The following is a 21,598-nucleotide window of genomic DNA, read 5'->3' on the forward strand; positions in this document are numbered from 1 at the left end:
TAATATTCTTTCAACCTCTCATAATGGATGGAAAGGTGCTCTGAGGTTTCCCTTTCTAACACTTGTCTGTGTTATTTTGCACATGATAGGACTAGCATGGATTAATTTCCTGTGGTCACATTTTAAGTTAGAAAACATAGGATCATAGTTTTAGAGCTGGAAGGGGCCACAGATGTCATTTAGTTTAGCCCTATCATTTTATCGATCAGATAAGTAAGGCCCAGAAGGGGTTAAATGACTAGTCCAAGGTTAAATGTGGTAAATGGCACAGATAGGAATCGTATCCAGGTACTTACACTTCCAGATGAAGCACTTTTATTGCTGCAGTCTTGAATAGTCGTGTACATTCTTTAAAAATAAAAAATTAATATCTTTATCACTTAATCAAGTGTTTGGAAGTAATTTTAAACATAATTAGAGAAGGTATACTTGGAAATGTTAAATGGTTAGTAGTGCTGACTATCATGTAGGGTACCTACTTTTATTATACAGAAAAAAAGATTTGTAAATAGTACAGTAAATGCATATGCTTCTGAAATATCCAGCAAAGCTTGTTCTCTTGGATTGTGGTACCTCAGGGTGTGTCCCATTATATTCCACTATTTTTTTCTCACTAGCAGTAATATTAATAGCTCAAAATTGCTTTAGTTATAACTGACATCTGAAATAGTATAATTTACATTTTACGTAATGAGACTTGCCAGTAGATTCAACTGGTGGTGCATAAGTATGCTGGACCTGATGTTATTAGAAAGACCTGAGTACTAACTCTGTGATCCTGGGCAAGTCACTTAACCTTCGTTTGTTCCAATTTCCTCATTTGTAGAGTGGAGATCACAATAGTATTTACTTCTCAGAGTTGTTGTGAGGATCAAATGAGATATTATTTGTAAAAGTGCTTTGCACAGTACCCAGCACATGGTAGGTACTACTAAATGCTTATTCCCTCCCTCTTTCCCAATATAACACAACTAGTAAGTGTCAGAGATGGATTTCAAACCCCAAGTCTCTCCTGATTTCAAGTACAGTCCACTTTCCACTATATAATACTGCCTAGGCTAACTGTTCTTCCTTCCTTTTTAACCTGCCATCATGAAGGGAAAGGAAATGGAGAGAGAGTGAAATACCAGATGAAGGTTAATTTCCTGTAATTTTAAAACTCTCTTTATATTTCATTATGATGATTTATCTTATAAGTATTTAATATGACTATACCTGTGTTTGTGTTTTATCCACCTACTAGACCCTAGGTTTCTTGAAGACAGGGATTGTGTCCAATCAATGATAATGTTGTCTCTAGCATACAAACTTCTTAATATGTTTGTATTTTGTATTTCAGTTTTAATTTTTAATCTTGTGTGAGCTGTAGGATATTAGTTTCCTACTGCTGTTGTATTTTTTTTCTCAGTCTGGCTCTAGAACTCAATTCTACTTCTAGTGTATCCCAGAAATGAAAGTAATAATGGGCAAGTCCTTTATAGGCTTCAGAAATATACTTTTTTAAATCCCTTAATGTGATCTATAAGAGTCTGAAGCTAAGCAGGGTCTTCCCTCCTGCCCTCAACCTTAGCCATCTTGCATTTCCTCATCCTGAAGGTTATAGCCAAAGCCTGGGGTATTCCATCTTGTCTGACCTCCTTCTTAGTTTTGCATTTTTTTGCTTTCTTCACTGTCTTAGAGATCTATGTGTTTTAGCTGCATTTGAAGTGCTCGTTCCCTTACCCTTGTTCTCACTGGTCCTCTGAAACAATTTGTCTAGCCATCATTGGAACAAGTTACTTCTTTCACCTCCAGTATGTTGGGCTATTACCTTGACTCCCCCAAAACCAGTGCAGGCTTGATATCTTTCCATAGCCCTTGTGGATCTAAATCACTTTACTGTCTCGTAACCATGAGCCTTGTTTGAGTTTTTTCCTGCCACCATCCCCCTACCCAGGCCTAAAAGTTATTTGCTAAAATAATTATAACAAAAAAGTTATATGAACACATAGTAATATTAATATTTTCACCTCCAAAATACATAACTAAAACAATTTTATTACAAGTATTTTAAACAATCTCCGTGATGCCTTATTGTTCATACTATTAATGACAGTAGAGGTTTTACACACAGATAATTGTAAGGATGTCTACTTTTGAGAGAAAACTCAAAGAATTAAGAGATATGATGTGTTACTTTTCTGTCTTTTTTTATTGAAGTGTAATAAAACCTTGTCCTTCCATTCGTATTTTCTTGTAGGGGGGAAAAGCCTCAGATCTGTTTTTTGCTCAGGATAGAAGTATAGTAAGTAGCAGGTAAAGAAGAGGATCACTTCAAAGACTAAATCAAGTATAAAGTTTGGGACTATGTGAAATTTTCTTGCTTGTTTGAGTTTTACAAGGAGGCCTAATTCTGAATGAAAAGGAAGAGGTTCAGAACTTTTCTAAGTAACTTTTTTCTTTAGCTACCATTGATTAAGGATTAGAATTTTGATCAATGAAATTAAATAATCCTAAAAAGGAAAATTAATGAAGGGAGTAAGATTTAAATTGACTTATATAATTTGAAAACCTTTAATTTGGAATTATCTGTGAAATATGTATGCCTATAGACAGTGAAGCAGATACTTCCAGATGAAGTACAAAGTATCCTTGATACTTTGTAAATGATACTGTGCTGATTGCATCAAATTCTGAATCATTTTCAGAGCCACATAAATGAGATCCATAATAATATGGAAGAGTTAGGCCTAAGTATTCATATGGGAAAAAACCAAATTGGTAAAGAATACAAATTGTCCAGACTGATATATAGAGAAAGAGAATGCTTGTATGTGCATGCACGTTGCAAATGGATAATTGAAAGACACTGAAATTGTATAATGAATTAGGCATGGGGTAGAGCAGGAGAAGCGGTTTAAATTACCTTTGGGCACTTGCAAAGTTCTTTCAAAGACCCTAAACTTCTCTCTGAAACTAAGGCTCATCTTTTTTTTAGACCAGCGTTCTTTCCATGATGTTATATGTCTTTGAGTAAAGGAACACTTAGAAGAATTAGGGCAGTAAAGAGGTGGAGTGTGAGCTCTCACACCTTCCTAAAGAAGAGCTCTGAAGAGGTGGCAGAAAGGCTTCTGGCAGAGAAAAGTATAATCATATGATCAGAAAACTGTTCTGGTGCATGGCAAGAGGAAGGAATGCACTAGTAGACATTGTACCTCAGGAGATTTGGAGACCTCAAGGAAGCACCAAGCACATTGATTGGACAGGGACTAGTGTCATGTATGCTGGGGGCATAAGGTACTTAAGTACCACATTGAAGTGATCACAAATGTATTTCGAGTAATTTAGATACTGAAGTGTAAGTTGTAAGAATACTTATACTTTAATTGTTCAAGAGGGCAGTGAGGGACACAGCAGATAGAGCGCCAGGCCTGGAGACAGGACTTATCTTCCTAAGTTTAAATCTGACCTCAGACACTTACTAGCTGTGTGACCTTAGGCAAGTCACTTAACCCGGTTTGCCTCAGTTTCTTCATCTGTAAAATAAGTTGGAGAAAGAAGTGGTAAATCACTCCAGTGTCTTTGCAAAGGAAATGCTCAGTAGGGTTACAATTGAATAACAGTTGTTAAAGAGGAATGATTTGGGAGAGTTAGCAATACATGATAGGACTTTATTCACTTATAAACTAAAACTAACACAAATTATCCTTTATTTTTGACTTAGTCATATGTCTTCTTGATACCAGATAACAAAACTGATTAAATCCTCACAAATGACAAAGTTATAATAAAGCTATTCACTGTAAAGAATTATCTTGGTTTTCTTGAGGCATTGAAAATTATGTAGATTCATATGTCTTGTCCCTGACTTCTTAGGAGCCTATAAGAAACTTGGGACATATTTCACGAAACCAAAAAATGCAATTATGTTCTTATCAAATCTTTCTCCCTTGTCCTTTACCTTTTTCTCAGATTTTAACTGGAATTAAAATTGCATTATCTTCTTTCAGTAACGTTTAAAATTTAGAGGCATATGTGGATTCTTCATAGTTACATTATAGAACAATAAAGTCTTTCTAAAGATATTGAAAAGCATTTTCCCCATTCCTAACAACTAAGTGTTGTCTTAGATTTATTTGTTGTTGTTGAATTAGAAGGAAACACACACAAAGACCCACAACAGCTGTCTAAGGCACTTAGGAATCAGTAGGCAGGCATTATCATAGCTCCTAAGCAGTGATTTGGGATGAAAAGTAAATAAGCTGGAAATTATAGTTAAAAGAAATTCTTTATTATGGGAACAATTAAAGGAAAATCATAGTTATTCAATACAAACCACATCTATTTGGCCCTGAACCTTTAGTGATACTCATGTGACCCAAGAAAGGAAATATACAGCATGACTTTTGACTTGCCTTTGTATGTATTTTCTTCTATATTCATGCATGTATATACACATACATACATGTGTGTGTAAGTGTGTGTGTATATGTATGTATATATATGAAAGGAAGAGGAGAGGTTACAATAAAATTAGATATATACTAATTGATAAATACAAAACTGATGTTAGATCTCTTCTCTAGGCAGCTAGATGGTACAGTGATTAGAGCACTAAACTTGACATTAGGAAGACCTTAGTTTAATTCTAACTTCAGACACTAAGTTGTATGACCTTGGGCAAATCACTTATCCCTTTTCTCTGTGTATTCCTGGGCGAAATTTATCAGCTTCAGTTTCCTCATCTGTAAAATAGAGATTAAAATAGTAACTACCTCTCAGGGTTGTTGTATCAAATGAGATAATATTTCTAAAGTGCTTTGCCAGTCTTCAAGTGCTTTAGAAATGCTAGCTGTTGTTATCATCCCTCCTGCCTCCCATCACCTGTACCTTTGCAAATACCTGTATAACCTTTAAACAACTTGTTTGAGAGTACTTTGTAATGCAGAGAAAATATCCTGAGACAATGAAGCAGGCTGTGTTTCAGTCAACCAAGAAGCATTATTAAGAACTCTGTATATGCCAGGCACTGTGCTAAGCTCTGGGGATACAAAGAAAGGAAAAAGGCAGCTCATGAAAACCAATGAACGTATCAACTGTGTCTGACAGTATAGGCAGTATCATTGCAGTTTCAAAAGATGATTTAAAATATTTTTCTCAATAGCAGCATCAGGAAAGTAAGTATATAGCTTCCTAAAGTGATCATTTTGAAGGAAAGGAGTCATCTAGCTTATAAAAGTATACTCATTTTGGGGAAAGAGGCACTGGGAAGGAAGGGAAAAAGTGTGGAAAAGAAGAGAGTCTTATTTTAAAACTATACTTATATCTAAAGTCCTTAATGAGCATAAGGAGCCTAAGTATAAGTGAGTGGCTTCATGAGGAAGATAACTTGTTGCTGAAATTCATAGTTTATTTATTTATATTTATTATAGAATGGCTAGATCAAAAAATATATTTTTATGTTTGTTGAATTGTGTGTACATCTAGACCAGTGGTTCTCAAAGTAGTCTTAGAAAGTTTGGGGTTACCTAAGGTCATTTCAGAGGATCTGCAGGGTCATTATTTTCATAATAATACTTAAACATTTTAGTTCTGATGCCATTAAAAATATTGATGGATATTACCTATGTAAGGAAAAGCTCTTTTGGCAGTCTTCGGAAGTTTTTAAGAATGTAGTGGGGTCTTGAAACCAAGATATTTGAGAATCATTGTTCTAGTGAAGTAACTATTTATTTTTGCTTGTCCCTTTCATTCCCAAAGTGCTAGATTTTAGAGTATTTCAGCTTTAAAACTTCTAACTTGCATATTGAATTGTCTCATAAAAATCCAGTCAATTGTAAATATAGGAGAATGATACAAATTAGTGAAAAACCCTGAAGGCTGTAATGGAATTGCTATTGTATATATGTGTATTTCATGTGTTTTGTTTTTTTAGTTCGCTTTGCTGAAGATCTTGACAGTGACAGCACAACTTTTAATCCTGAGTACAGCCATCAAATATTTGGTGATGAGTAAGTATTGTAGAAACATAGGCAAATATAAATAGGATACAAACATTTATTCTTTAGCTTCACTTAGTTATTAATTTCATGTTTACTGTGTGCCTTTTATATAACATTTCATATATTCTTATGGTGGGAATTTTTTGTTACTGAGATTTTATGTATGTTGTACTCTTTTATAACTGGAAATTTTAAGTAGCTGGTTGTTTTTCCATTATGATTTATGAAAAGTAAACAAGCAGATAGATAATGGGCCCATTAAGAAAAGCAACCTGCAGGATGTCATGAGATCTCAGTACAGCGGTGATTACTTTTCATAAACCTGAGACATTGCAGGATCTTAAAATACTTTCTGATTCTTCAAAAAGATTTTAAATTATATTTTATATTTTTATTTTTATTCACTTTATGATGGTTTTATATAGTATGTTTGATGACTCTAAGTTAACCAAAATGTTAAAATAACTGTAACATTCCTCTACCACTTTGGATTAAATGGAATTTTATTATATCATGGAATTATTGTTTTTGTGAATAATTGTGCTATTATGCACAAAGAGACCATGACTTTTTTTTAAAGGTCAACCAAGAACGTGAGTCCATTGTCAGTCACAGTTGTGCTATATGTCAACAGTGTTCTGTGGATTTTAATTTAGTTTTATCAGATTTTTACATAAATTCCAACGGTTTTATTTAACTCATTAATAGTACTTATTGTTTTCATTATCTGACCATGTGTTAACTTTCACTGACTGTTAAATGTATTTGGTTACAGCTTCATTGGGGGTAATGTTCATGAGCTCTGTTGTTTTAGACAATAAATAGTTCTTCATAGTACATTCCACTTGAGAAATATTGGTGTATCCATTTGAGTTTTTTGAGTGTTCTTTTTTAAAAAGAGAATTAAAATGTTTTCCTATAAAGTTTGGCATTCTGTGTTTTAAGAATTAGACTTCATCATATAAAAACAGTTATGTTTCACTTTCTAATTTCTCTCTTGATTTTATTAGAAACATGTCTTATAGTATTTCATTTTATTCCTCTTTGCCATTATTCTCTGTAATGGCATGGGTTGGGGAATTAGTTGATAAGTATCACTGCTTTTTGGCACATTTCACCTAGAAAATACTCAGTAGTGTCTTATCAATCCTTTAGGATATCTTTTTTTTAAAAATGGTTGTTTATGTGCAGTTCTTTAGGGGGTCAACAAGGCAGGTGTCTAAATGAGATAGGAGGAGATAACTCAGCCCTTAGTGACAAACTTAAATGGAGCCTTAATTCCTTGTCAACTGATTGTTTCCTTTTAACATCACCAATATGAAAGTAGGACAAAAGCCTGTCCACATTTCTTCTGTAGTAGCCTAGGATGAGTTTTGAAACTGCCATTGTTGTTTTTAAATACATTTTCTAGGTTTCTCATGGTCTCTCATGAAGTTTTATGGGAAATTATTTAATCAGACTTATTTCACCTATCAGGGAAATTCTAATGATCGTGTTTGTCTCTGGGAACATCTGTTTGAAAGATATGATGATGTGTACTGCCTCACCTCTTGGTTTCCTGAGGGGGTTTAGGATATGGTCACTTCCCTTTTACAGAGATGGAAAGTTGGTATAAGGAAGTAGAACAATTGAGGAACCACTTTGAGAATTTTAACTGCTTGAGGTCCAGGTTCAACTCTTCTGCCTCCTATGCAGTGTGTGGCTACTTAAATTATTTTTACAAATGTTTGTTTTTATATGAACAATGAGAAATATTTTAATGTATGCAAATTCAAACTGTCCATAGATAGTTAATATATTTCTTTGTTTCTCTTGGGTTCTTGATTGCTGTTTATTTTTTTCCTTCCAGTGAAACTGTCTTCGGTTACAAGGGTCTTAAGATCATTTTGTACTATAATGCTGGTAACCTGTCAACACTGTTCCGAATTGAGTATGCGTCTAAAGTTAGTGAGAATTTCGACTGTGTAGAGGTAAAAGCAGAAAAATTTATATTTTATTGTATTTTTAGTTACGTTTAAAATATTACATTCTAAACATTTGCAGATAAGAGAGGGTTATTTTATCTACTTTTTAAATTACATATAGTAAATTGTCTGCTTTTTGTAAGATTCTACTATTCTTTAAATTACATAGCCATGTTTCTACTCCATCTGATTTCTTAGTTACTTTTCTATACACTGTTTCACCTTGACCTTTTGTGCCAAGGTTGCATTTTTCTTTCAAATGCTTGAGTTCTCTTCCCATTACCTTTAGATTGTGGATTAAGAAATTGTTTACTGAGAAACTTCACTATTGCACATTTTATGTAATAGAAATCAGTGGGGTAGAAGAAAGTATCTTGAATTCTCTTTCCCCAAACTTGCTTGCAAACTTTTTTTCCAATTTCCCTTATCAGTCACTATTTTCATATTGATTTCTTCTGACTCTAACTTCATAGGGATTTTGTTGTTTGTTGTTGTTATTAGAACTGTCGTCTCTTGAGCATAGAAAATGAAGTCAATTGAAACAAAACTGAACTAGCCAGATAGAGGTCAGGGCAGGAGTGAAGTTGAGTATTTTGAGTATGTGTTTCTCTAATCCAAATTGAAACATATTTTTGTTTTATCCAGCTTCCAAAAAGACTTACTTATTCTTCCGAAAATGTTCCTTTTTCTGATTTATTATCACATTAATCTTTTATATAGCTAATCTCTTGACTTGCCATGCCATTAAAAAAAATGATGAACTGAGAGGCTTATATTTTACACATTTGGTATAGAGCTGTATTTTCTTTCTCCAATTTCTTTTTGGGTATATTGTAGAATTCATCTGCCAAAGTCATTATTCTTTAGGCCCTTACAAACTTAATTCTTGCTTAGTTTTTTTATTATTCCACTCAGTAAAGCCATTTCCTAACAACAAAATCTTTTCTCTAAATTATCATTGAGAACTATAAGACTGGGAAATTTTTTTTTATTCAATAAAGAGAACACCAACACAGTATGTAATTTTTTCATTTATCCTCTGCTAAAGAGTACACATCAGATTTACAGGACCAATGCTTAGTATCAAGTATTACTGTTTCTCCTAATCAGTGATTGGCTCATGGTACTAGGGTCCATGCCCCCTCTGTCACAAGTCACTGTGTTTCCATTATGTTTAACCAATTTCAGCTCATCTTTTCCACCTTTCACTTGAAGGATCTCCATAATTCTTCTTTAATTTTTTTCAGGGCAATCATATATATAATGAATAATCCACATGCTAATCAAGTGCTTGATGTATTTCCACTGTTCCAGTTCATAGCTTCCCAAGAAATAACATTCAGTAGAGTCATGCCAGTTGTTACCAGATCAGTCAACCACAATATAGAATTTCAGCAACTTTAGATTCAAATATTTTCCCCCATGACTTCTACTGTGAGCTTGAAGTGCTCACACCAAAGATAGTCTTTATAAAATCCTGCCAAGGCCCCCATAGCAAGAGGCTCATCAGTACCCTGACTGGTATTTTCTTGGTATCCTTTATATTTATCCCTTTCATAAAAAGGTAGATACATTTTAGCAAAGTTTCTTTCAAATCTGTTTTTTGTTAAATGAACCCTACTTTCCTTGATTTATTATAAAATTGGAAATATATTGTTTTAGAAAAATTTTTCCTAGATGTAATAAAATTGCTTTTATGAATGAACCAAACTATAATTATAATGACCAGACTTAAGTGAAGAAGAGATAGGAAAAGGCACTCACTGCCTCTTTTCTAATGAATCTAACAAATGGCAGATATTTACATATACAAAGAAGAAAAGAGAAAAAGAACTGTATATGAAAACATCTTTGTCTTTATTCTTTTTTATGTATAGTTTGATTTTTAGAGTATATATTAATTTTTTTCCTGATTGTCCCCCCCTTTTGTTGGCCCCCCCTCCAAAAAAAAATCCCTTGTAACAAGTACGTATATAGTCAAGCCAAATGGATCCACACACTAGCTGGCCTGAAAGGATAAGTGAAGAGGTGGGAAGTATGTTTTGCATCGTGAGGTTTCTGGGTTCGAGATTGGATATTGCATTAGTCAGAATTTCTCAGGCTAGAAGATTTGTTTTCCTTCACAACATATAAATTGTTCTGGGCCCTTTCACTCCATATGAATTCATACAAGTCTTCCCAGATTTCTGAGTCTGACTGACTTTTCAGTATTTCTTAGAATGCAATCATATTCTAGTACATTGATACACCATAATTTGTTCAGCCATTTCCTGTTGAAAAGAATTCACAGACAAGTGTTTATCACATTAAATATTAAAAGATTTTTATTTTAATTATGCTGGTTGTAAATCTTTCCAAAATATATTACATTTCTACCTTAAACAGAGTTTATTGAACAAATTTAACCTTTCTTAAACATTTTTACCTTTGACTATAATACAGACATAGCTTCACACTTCTATTTTGAGTTCTTATCTATTTTTATAGGTTTTGAATACCTTCCTTTGCTCATGGTTATCATTGATTACTGTTAGTGTATATGCCTTTAATAGCCAGTTCTAACTCCTTCCAAAAAGATAAAAACCTTTTTAGAATTGAGTCCATTTTGCCTTTTTAGGAGACTTCCTCCACCCCTCCCCCTTTTTTTTGTTCCGTGTTCTAAGTTGATTGAAGGGATATGGGGTGAAGAGATTATTGGCGTTGAGGTTAAGATCTTCTATCAAGATTGGTGTAGGGAGCTTAGTGGAAAAGAAACAGCTACAACTAATTCAAAATCAACAACTTTATCCAGATCATGGTCTGAAGGGATTCTAGTATTCATTTATATGTAGTGTACTTTTATGGACATTTAAAATTTGTTGATAATGCAGGTGAGGCCAATGGTAGGTTGTGATGATTCAGTTTTTTAAAAGATTGTTTTTAGTGTCCAGGCCTGTGATTTCATTGGTATAGGTAGCTCCTGGTGAAGAAACTTCCTCCACCTATACAGATCTGCAACTGTGCTACAACTTAATAGCCTTAAAATATTGCTTGAGAAATTTAGAAGTTAAATGAATTCCTTAAGTGGACTGGGTGATTTTCGTCTTTCCCAAAGCAGTTTCATCCTACTCTGCAGCCTACCACATCCTGTGGTGATGCCTCATCTTCAGCCTTAGGTGAGAAGAGGCCTTTTTTGACCACGTGTCTTCCATCTCCTGTGTGTGTCCCCTAAGGGAAGACAATAAAGGGCAGAACTGAGCAGAACATCCAGTACAAAGTGGAGCAATCTTCCCTTTGACCTCAGGCCTTCCATCTCAGCTGTGCCCATCCCTTGAGGGAAGAGGGAAGAAAATTCAGTAGAGAGTTGGACTTCTTTCTGCTTTGTCAATCTGACTTCCATCTGTTGCTGCCCCACCTTCTGCCTGATCTCCAACTTTTGGAGGGAAGAGGATTGATGAAACAGCATCTCCCATCTGACCACGATGCCTTCCATTTTATGCTACATTTGTTTCCAGCCACGTTTGAGAAGAGGAATGGTGCCTTCCACTCAATGAAAAACAGTTTCAGTTATACTCGACATATCCCAGTGTTTCTGAACCCCTATAGGTCATCATCCAAACCTTATTACCCATCCTCATCCTCCCACAATCTGATTCCTTATTCTCATCTCTCTTCAACCCTCCTACTCTAAAGTTCCAACCAAATCCCCATCCCTCAACTCCTTCCATTGTGACCCCTGAAATGCCTGTTCCATAGGCAACACATTTCCCATCATCCTAAATCTTTACCTCTTCCATTTCTTCCAGCTACTAGCTCTTAATGAAACCGGACTCCTGTGACGGGAGAGTCTCCTTTGCCACCCTTCCTAGTCCCGACTGCACTATTCACTCATTCGCTTTAGCTCACTGGCCAAAGCAGGGGTGTTGGAATAATTTTGCTCCCTATTGCCACTTTAAGGTTCTCTCCCTATCTTTACCACTCAGTAATCTCTCTGTCTTTGAGTTCATGCTATTCATATATACCACCTTATCAAAAACTTGGTAGCTGTTAACAAACCTCCAAACTGTTCCCCTTCTTTCTTCAATGAGTTTGGTACAAGCCTCACAGTTTTTCTTTCTTCTCCAATGCCTGCTCTCATACTAGAAGACTTCAGCATATATACTGGCTCTTTTTCAAACACTGTATAATTATTTCTCAACCTATTCATTTCCCATAAGTTACTCCTCCAACCCACCTCAACTATATACAAAGGTAGTCAGATTCTTGATTTTGCCATCACTTATAAATCTACCACCACCACATTGAAGAATTCTGAAATCCCCTTATCTGACTATAATCAATTGACTTTTCACCTTTATCCGTTTTCTTATATATAACCTTAATCTTCATCCCCCTTGTGCCCTCCAGTTCATTTCCCCTGCACTTGCCATTCTCTCCTCTTTTCCATATCTTTATTCCCTTAGTGACCCAATTCAACTCTACGCTGTCTTCTCTTGAGTTCCTAGCTCCCTTATGATTTCACTGATTGTACCCTGCCAATCCTCAGCCTTGGTTAACTTCCACCATCCACCATACATGCTGCTGAATTGAAGATGAAAAAAATCATGCAACTCCTCTAATTGGGTCTATCACAGATTTAGACTACACAATCTCAACCAGGTCCTTACTGCTGTTAGACAATCCTACTATGGTTGCCTTGTCAACTTACTATGCCAGTTTCTGCAGTGACTCTTCCAAACCTATTCTTCCCTCCTTAAACCTCTCAGGGCTCCCCTCTCTACCACTTTCTCAGCTGAGAACTTTGCCTTGTATTTTATAGTATAATTGAGGTCATTCTCCATCAGTTCCGTCTTCTCCCCTTTTCCCGTCTCATATCACTCATATGCTTTCTGCCATTGTTTCCTCCTTCACCCATGTCGCATGATGAGGTGGCTTTACTCCTTGCCAAAATTAACCCCTCTTTGCTCAAGCAATCCTATCCCACCCTGTCTCTTCCAACAGATTTGCCTGCTGTTGTCTTCATTCTATCATGTATTTTCAATCACTCCCTGTCCTCTGGCTCCTTTCCTGTTACCTACAAACATGCCCATGTCAACCCCATGCTGAAAAAAATCTAATTTGATCTTTCTGTGCCTTGTATCATTTTATTTCTCTTTGTGCCTAAACTTCTTGAAAAGGCTGTCTACAATAGGTGCCTCCACTTTCTCTTCTCTTGACCTCCTACAGTCTGGCCTCTAGCCTCATCATTTCACTGATACTGCTCCTTCCAAAGTTATCCTTGGTCTCTAAATTGCCAAATCCAGTGGCCTTTTCTCAATCTTCATTCACTTCTTTGTAGCCTTTGACACTGTTGACCACTCTCTCCTTCTTAATACTCTTTCTCTCTAGGTTTCTGGGACACCACTGTCTTCTCCTGATTCTCCTGCTACCTATCTCATCTCTCCTCAGTCTCCTTTGTCGGATCCTCATCTAGATCACACCCTCTAACCATAGATGTCCCACAGAGTTCAAATACTGTAAAAGGTATGCTCTTGTTAGCTGTCCTTTGGGAACAAGAGTGATCCCTGAAAAATCAGTAACAACGTTGTATGCCCATGAAATTGTGGGTTACTAATTACCAGGCATCTTACATCCCTGGATGCTTCAAGCAGAATACCACTGTGCTCTGAGGCGAGCTATGGCACATGGCCTAAAAGAGGCAGAGGCCCTCTTTTCTTCTTCTTTTATACTACCTCACTTGGTGACCTTATCAATTCCCATGGATTTTCATTACCATTCCTATGTAGACGATTCTCCTATCTACCTATCCTGTCCTAAACTCTTTGTTGACCTCCAGTCTTGCATCTTTAACTGGTCTTTCAGACATCTAGAACTGAATTCCTGTAGACATATTAAACTCAACATGTCGAAAATGGAACTCATTTTTCCCGAGTCCTCTGTCATTCCTAACTTCCTATTACTATGGAGGGCAACACCATCCCCACTAATCCCAGACTCACAACCTAAGTGTTATCCTTACTATGACTCACCCCTACTCCCCCACCCTCCTTATCCAATCTGTTGCCAAGGTCTTTTGATTTCACCTTTCCAACACCTCTCAAATATATCCCTCTGGCTTCTCTGACACTGACATTGTTCTGATACAGGCCTTCATCACCTTATACTTTGACTGTTGTGATAGCCTGCTGGTTGCTCTGTCTGCATCAAGTTTCTTCACCACTTCAATCAATCCTCCATTCAATTACCAAAGTGATTTTCCTAAAGTGCAGGTCAATTCATGTTACCTCTTTATTCAACTCTATTCATTGGTTCTCTTTAACTTTCAAAGCCTTTCATAGCTTGCCTTTTCCTACCTTTCCAGTCTTCTTATATTTGATTCCTCACGTTGTAGTCTTTGATCCAATGACACTTGCTTTCTTGCTGTTCTATGATTAAGACACTTCCAAATCTCTACTCTTGGCAGATTCTCTGGCTATCTTCCATGCCTGGAATGCTCTTTTCATCTCCATCTGCTGGCTTCCTTTTTGTCCCAATTAAAATCTCATCTTCTGAAGGAAACATTTCCCAGTTCCTCTTAATTCTAGTGCCTGCCTTCTGTTATTTCCTATTTGTCCTGTATATAGCTTGTTTGTATTTTCATTGTCTCCCTCATTAGGTTGTGAGTTCTTTGACGATTATGATTTAACTTTTGCTTCATTTTGTATTACTAGTACTTTGCATAGTGTCTGGCACATAGTAGTTGCTTAATAAATGTTTATTGATTGACTGGCTTGCTTAAGTGACACAGCCAATATGTGTCAGAGGTAGGGCCTGAACTCGTTCTAAGTTGACTGTTTAACTACTATTCATGTCCAGTATGGCAGCTGCCTCAATTTTGAAAAGATGTAATCTTAAATCAGCTAGCAATTAATCACAGAAGTCTTATTAATATGTAGTTTTTCACAATTAAATGTCATTAAATCATCTAAACACAAGTTAGTTATTCTTTTTAAAGTGCTATTGGTATTTGTCCTCATGAAACTCTTTGTCTATATGCGTTTTTTTTAGTTGTAAGGCTAACTGAGCTAAATTGATTTCTTTAAAAAGAAATATTGACTTAATTATTGATAAATCTTTCAAATATTGTATACAGGGAAAATAGCTATGTATTTACATTGACTTCTAATTGTTCCATGCTTGAAAACCTGTTTTTTCCGTTTAGAAATACATTTTCACTGAGAAATCAGTGTTCTTTGATTTTAAGTTACTTTATGGAGTATCTTACTCTCTTCTAGTCAAAAACCATTTAAATGTGTTCAGACATTCCCTTTGCCATCCTCTTTTTTACTTTTTTTTTTGAATGAGGGAAAGAAAATCTAGAGTTAGGTGAATTTTTTTTAGTGGGTTTGCCTCCTTTCTTTAGAAGTTACACAAGGTTAAATTTTTTTTCCAGTATTTAAGTTCTCATCTTTTGTATAAATTAATATGTTTTCTAGACAGGACATGTATCAAGATCATTATATTATTTTTATATCAGCAAGCATTTATTGAGCACATAGCAAGTCTCCAGAATTGTACTAGCCACTGATGAAAATGTAACAAAACATGGCTCTGCTATCATGGAATTTATAATCTAGCTGGGGGAGAAAACACAATTTGGGTCAGACTACAGAACACTTACACGTGAAATTTTGATATCAACTACTAGAAGAAATGCTATGAATTAGAAGAAAGCTTTCTGAAACAGGTAAGATGCTCTAGAATTTGAAAGCTGCTAGATTTGGAGGGAGAGATTTTTCTCTTTCCTATTAATGGACATTTAGATGCGTTTAGTTTTGGCAATTATAAGTAGTGCTGCTATGAAAATTTTTCACCAAGTTTTTTTTTTTTTAAATAAAACTTTTAAGCATATATTCCCTAGACTACTGTTGTTGGGTATGAAAGGATATAATTATTCTTATAAATTCTACTTCATACTGCTAGATTACATCATTCAGAGATGTTCTGGGTTTGCAGTTCCAGTGGCATTCCATGAGTGTGCTTGTTCCATCATAATCTTAATCCCCATTGTCTTTGAGTTTTGTTGCTTATAATTATTTTTTGCCAAGTTTGGGCATGATTTGTTTTGATTTTGTGTCCTATTAACTAAATTAACTAAATATTGCCATTTTTACTATATTTCTGTGACCCATCAGTTATCATTGTCTATTCTTCTAATAACCTTTTTCAGACTCATTGCAATTGTTAAGATTTCCAGTAGCATTTCACATAAAAGTAGTAGTGCAATTTATACCTGTTTTTAGAAGGAATACTTCTGATATTTCTTTAATGATATTGTGTTGACTCTTAAGGTAGATATTTCTCGTTGTATTGAGGAAAAGTTGAAAGTTGTTTTAGGTGAAAAGAAAAGTTATGAACCAGTACATGGTGATGTGAGAATGAGCATGATATACGTAGAGGACTATGAATAGCTTCCTAGGAATAACTCAGTAGGTGATAGTGGGAAATAAAGTTGGATTTTAAAGCTAGGGGCAAATAAGAGAAGTATATGAGATTGGCACTAGGATGCCATGCATCGTTGTGGCTCTTAGTTGAGAAGGCAGATAAAATGAAAGGCATGTCTTTAGGAGGCCATGGTGTTCAAGATAAAGAATGTGGAAGTGTGTAAGAGAGAGAGAGCAGGAGCCAGAAAACTGCTTTTATAATCCAGTTGTGGCTTTAAGGAAACTGAAGAACGTTTTATTCCATAATTGTTTTAAAGGTTGAAAATCTGCATAGAAAGCAACAAATGGTTAATTTGACATGTAGAAATAAGAAGTGGCTTTAAAAAATAATGTTATCAGAATTACCATAAATTTAAAGCACTTACAAATAATACCTAGGCTCTACACACAATGTTTTTAGGTTTCTTTTCCCCACTAGCTACACTTAAATGCAAATCACTTTAAAAAATTAAGTACAGTAGTTTTTATTTTCGTGATTTATATCATCCAGCTACAAAGAACTGCTAATTTTGATGTTCAGTTGATTTCTAAAGTTTTTAAAATTAAAAAAAAAAATCTATCCTTCATATAAAATGGCCCTGGCATCTGTTTTCTTTTTCTAAAGTAAAATGAGATCCCTTCAGATTGCTTTTTATCTCATTGTAATTAGGATTTCTTCATGTCTGACACTATCATCTTTGCAGATAAGTTAGTGCTTGTTCTGGTTTAATAAATAGTTTTTTTCTTAATTTAACAAACACCAAATGAAATGAGCATTAAACAGGAAAAAGATTGTATGTGAAACTGCATATCTTTTTTATGTATAGTTTGCTTTTCCTTTTAAGCATTAGTAGACTCAGCAGATAATTTTTAAAACTGTCATGTTTGTGTTTTCTTCTGGTGTTCCTTCTTTTCTCTTGTGTGCATTTAAAAAAAAAAAATTTAAATAACCCTTTTTCTTTTTGGGGGAGTGATAGAGAGAAGAACTCCACAGTAAGAATCCTTTCCTTCTATCTTCCATTGGAAAAACAAATTAAGAAATCTTAAGCTAATTCTCATATTGTCTGTATCCAAAAATATATTTCATTCTGCATGATTCATCATTGGTCCTCTGAAGTTATGGTTAGTAAACATTATATTGTATGAATTGTTCTCCTGATTCTTTTCACTTCATTATGTGAGTAGAAGTTTAAAAAATTCTTCCTAGGTTTCTCTAATGGTCTTTTTCATCATTTCTTATGGCATAGTAGTATTCCATTACATTCATATGCCATGATTTGTTCAGTTATTCTTTTAACCAGTGGGCACCTGCTTAGTTTCCAGTTCTTTGCTAGAACAAAAAGTGCTGCCATTAAATATTTTTTAGAATATGAGTTCTTCCTTTTTTTGAGTTTCCTGGGTATAAGCCTAGAAGTGAGATACCTAGTAGTCAAAGGACATGAACAGTTTAGTGACCTTTGGGGCATAGTTCCAAGTTGCTTTACAGAACAGCTGGGCCAAGTAACAGCTGCTTTAATGTGCCTGTTTTCCTGAAGCCCCTCTAACATTTGTTATTGTCTTTTTTCTATCATCTTTGATAATTTGATGGTTGAGAAGTGGAACCCTAAGGTTGTTTTAATTCTTTAGTGAGTGAAAACATTTTTCATGCAGTTGAATTTTTAGTGATTTAGAACATTTTTTCATATTGAATTTCTTCCTTTGAGAACTTCTAGTTCAGTACAGCTAACTTTTGGTTATTCAGAAACTAATTTGTCCCTTTTTTCTGAATTCTACATCCACATCCTGCTGCCCATTTTCTGGTAATATCACTGCTTATTTTATGTTGTTGGTGGTCATAGGCAAATATGAGAGGTGAAAATCAAATCTGTCACTTTTTAACAATGTTAGCTTTTGAATAAGGTATGATAGTGATACTTCATAAGTACTGTGTTTATGTTCAAAACTTCATTGTAAAATATCTTTAGTTTTTCAAAAATTAGCCCAGGAATTTCATGAAGCAAAAAAGAAGAGTGCAAACTCACTGTAAATCAAATATAACACAAAACCTGTTTTATAAGTAATCAAGGAAAATTATCAAGGTTCAACTCATTCAGGGTTTTTTTTGCTTGTTTAATAAAAATACTATTTTTCCAATATAAGTGAGATTGTGCAAATTTATGAATGCTTCTCTAATTTTTTTATCATGTTTTTTTAATCATGTTTTCAGTCAAAATAGTTTTCAGTCATCAAGTCTCTACTATATTTTTTTCTTCTTACTAACTGCAAAAATAACTAGTAAGAACTGGAGGTAGAGAGTGTCACTTTTTAAAAGACAATAAGATTGTGATGTCTTGTGTTTAAATATCAGCAAAATTATTCATACCGGAAATAGTAGAATGTTCATAGTCTCATAAATACTAGAATTATAGAATTTAGAATTGGAAGGGACCTGAGAACATTTAACTTAATGCTCCCATTCTATAGATAAGGAAATTTTGTCCAGGGTAGTAATATGTAGATATTATAGATATAGATATGGATAGCTAAGATTTTAATCCAGTTATTCTGACTTCAAATCCAGTGTACTTTTTCACTACCCTACCCTGAACTAGAGAAAGGATCAGTAGTGATTCTAATATTGCTGATTGTTAACACAGTAATGAAATAAAGCCCATCTTGTTGTTATGTGCACATTGTATACTATATTGAGTAAAATAATTAGAGATCATTTAGTCTAAAACATTAATCGTAACCCAGAAAATTTTTCAAAAACTCAGTTTTTTTCCCCAGGCTCAACTTTTAGAAGAACTCAAATGTTAGGAAACCAAGCTTCAATGAGAGAGTTGTTTATCCCCAAAAAGGCAAATACAGAAAATCCTTTTCAAGAATATATTCTAGGTCAATGATTCCCAACCTAGAAGCTGAAAGATTATTGTCACGGGTCTATGAATCCATATGTATCAAACATTGTCATTTTATTATTTATTTAGCTCTAGCAGAATATGCTGCTTGAATAAAGGGCCCGTTGAAAGTTTTATATTTTTATCTGTTAATCCTTTTCAAATATATATAGATGTGATTAATCAGATAGACACAGAATCACCTTAAACATGTATCGAATTCATAGTTTTTCATTGCCATGTTTTTCTTTCAGCATAAGATCATAGCTCTAGAGCTAGAAAGGGTCCTTAGAAGCCATTTAGTTTAGTTACAGGTGAGAAATTTAAGACCAGACCAACAAAATGACTTGCTCACCATCACCCCTGTGGGAAATGGTAGAGCTGATAATTGAATGCAGGGCATCTGATTCTTCAAGTTCAGCACTCCTTCCATTGTACTCTGCTATCAGTAGGTGCTAAAATCACAGCTAATATTGTTGGGTTCTGTGGCATTTTTTATATTAAGTAGGGATCTTCATTCTTTATAAAAGAAGTTGGGAATATGACTCCTTCAACCTACAGTATTGTACAAGCATACTTGAGATTTTAGAATGCAAAGTTGAATGTTCTTCAACATACTCTATTTACTAACATAGGAAAATAAACACCTACTTTAATGAAATGCTTTATAAAGACTTAAAACAAAAAGATGAACTTGGCTTAACCCTTAGTATTAAATTTCATTAACCAAAAGATAATTTTCTTTAGTACTTCCATCTTCCGTGTGTGTGTGTGTGTGTGTGTGTACGTTATAAGTCACATTGTTATACATACATTTTGTTGATTTGTTCATTTTCTTCAGAAAACTAAGTAAAGATTAAAATCTCAGTTAGTGGTCTTAAAATTTATCTTGCAGTTTTTAGGGAGGGAATGTGAATTCAAATTTTAACAGTGAATTTTGTTATATAAATCAGATAAATGCATTGTAGTTAATATTTTTAGGAATGGAAATTAATACTTTTAGAATATTTAACCCATACCCTTTGTACTTTTCCCATTCACTTTTAACATTTTAAAGATTAAAATTAAGGTGTTTGTATTAAAAACGTTTTATCTGGATATCTTTCATGTTAATTGGTGTCATTTATTATAGTTTTATAGTTTATAATCTATTATCTTGAAGGTTAAAATCTTTGGGCTTAAAAAACTTTGTTAGATTAAAAAAATTGATATTGCTACGTCCTTCCAACACTAGCATAGCCAAGTGATCCTTGCATCTCTTTCATTGGAATGTAAACAGGGGTTTAACTAAGAAATATTTGAAGTGATTGAAAGAATTGTTACAAAGTTGTAAACTGATCATACTATATATATTCTGTGTTGAAGGCGCTAAGTATCTCATGGGAGTTTTTGAGAGTAATGTAAAATTTAAAATGTTAGATGACTTGCCAGGTCTTTAAACTGATTTTTTTTTTAATTATTCAGGTTGGGGACCTTATAAACATAGAACTTTAACTATTCCACCCAACTTAAAATTATTAATCAGTAATATCTTTGTATTTGAATCACCAGAGAACAGGCTTTTGAAAAATGTTATTCTTCCTTTATTTAAATTACATTGATAATGTAAAATAAAATCTCTAATTTTATCTTTACCATTCTGTTGTTTGGATTAACCAGTAGTTTTAGAGGGAGATATTTATCAAATCCTGCTTAGAAAGTGAACAAAGAACAAAAAAGAATTCTGGTAAATTCAGCTTCTTTTATTTTGATGAATCAGATGCAGAGACTATGTATGTATTAAAAGTAAGCTTAGGGGCAAAGTATTGTAGAGCTATATTTTAACTGTTTAATAGCTCTTTTTTACAGATAGAAAACAAGTTAAATATAAATGTTGGTGGTACTAATGCATTGAAAATACAACTTGTTTGTGATAAACTCCATCCATGGTTCTCCATCCTAAAATTGTAACTGAATGATGATAAAGTGCTATTCATCTGCAGGTGCATTGCTTCTACTTAGTTAAAGATGGTTGAAAGGACAGGAATTAGTAGCATGTTGTATTAGCCTTTTGTAGTGTATTTTGTTCTAAGCATCTTAATTTCCCTGTTTTGAATGCTAAGTAGCAAGGGTCTTGGTTTAGAACTAATACCCATCATGCATGTAAACGGTGTGAAAGAGCTGCTTAGTAAGTTAACACAAAGTGTTCTTGTGTCAGTCCTTGTGGAAATAGATACAATACAAACATTACAGCTGAACTCACGGCAAACTCCATTAAGTAAAAACCTGGCCTCATTGTTCAGAAAAAAGTTTGAATAGAATGCAAGCTCATTTTGTTGAATGTAATGTCAGGC

The 21,598-nt window shown here is 34.3% G+C and overlaps 1 protein-coding gene across 2 annotated transcripts in view; it reads left to right on the forward strand.

Moving 5' to 3' along the window:
• HAT1 (histone acetyltransferase 1) overlaps positions 1-21,598 on the forward strand; it is a 77,923-nt gene that overhangs the window by 28,609 nt on the left and 27,716 nt on the right. For both annotated transcript variants that reach the window (XM_072612310.1, XM_072612311.1), the window contains exons 3-4: positions 5,915-5,990; positions 7,831-7,951. In XM_072612310.1, coding sequence (XP_072468411.1) covers positions 5,915-5,990; positions 7,831-7,951 — 197 coding nt within the window. The remainder of the gene's footprint in view (positions 1-5,914; positions 5,991-7,830; positions 7,952-21,598) is intronic.

The sequence above is a fragment of the Notamacropus eugenii genome, chromosome 5 (assembly GCF_028372415.1).
Source record: "Notamacropus eugenii isolate mMacEug1 chromosome 5, mMacEug1.pri_v2, whole genome shotgun sequence".
In the NCBI taxonomy this organism is placed as follows: Eukaryota; Metazoa; Chordata; class Mammalia; order Diprotodontia; family Macropodidae; genus Notamacropus; species Notamacropus eugenii.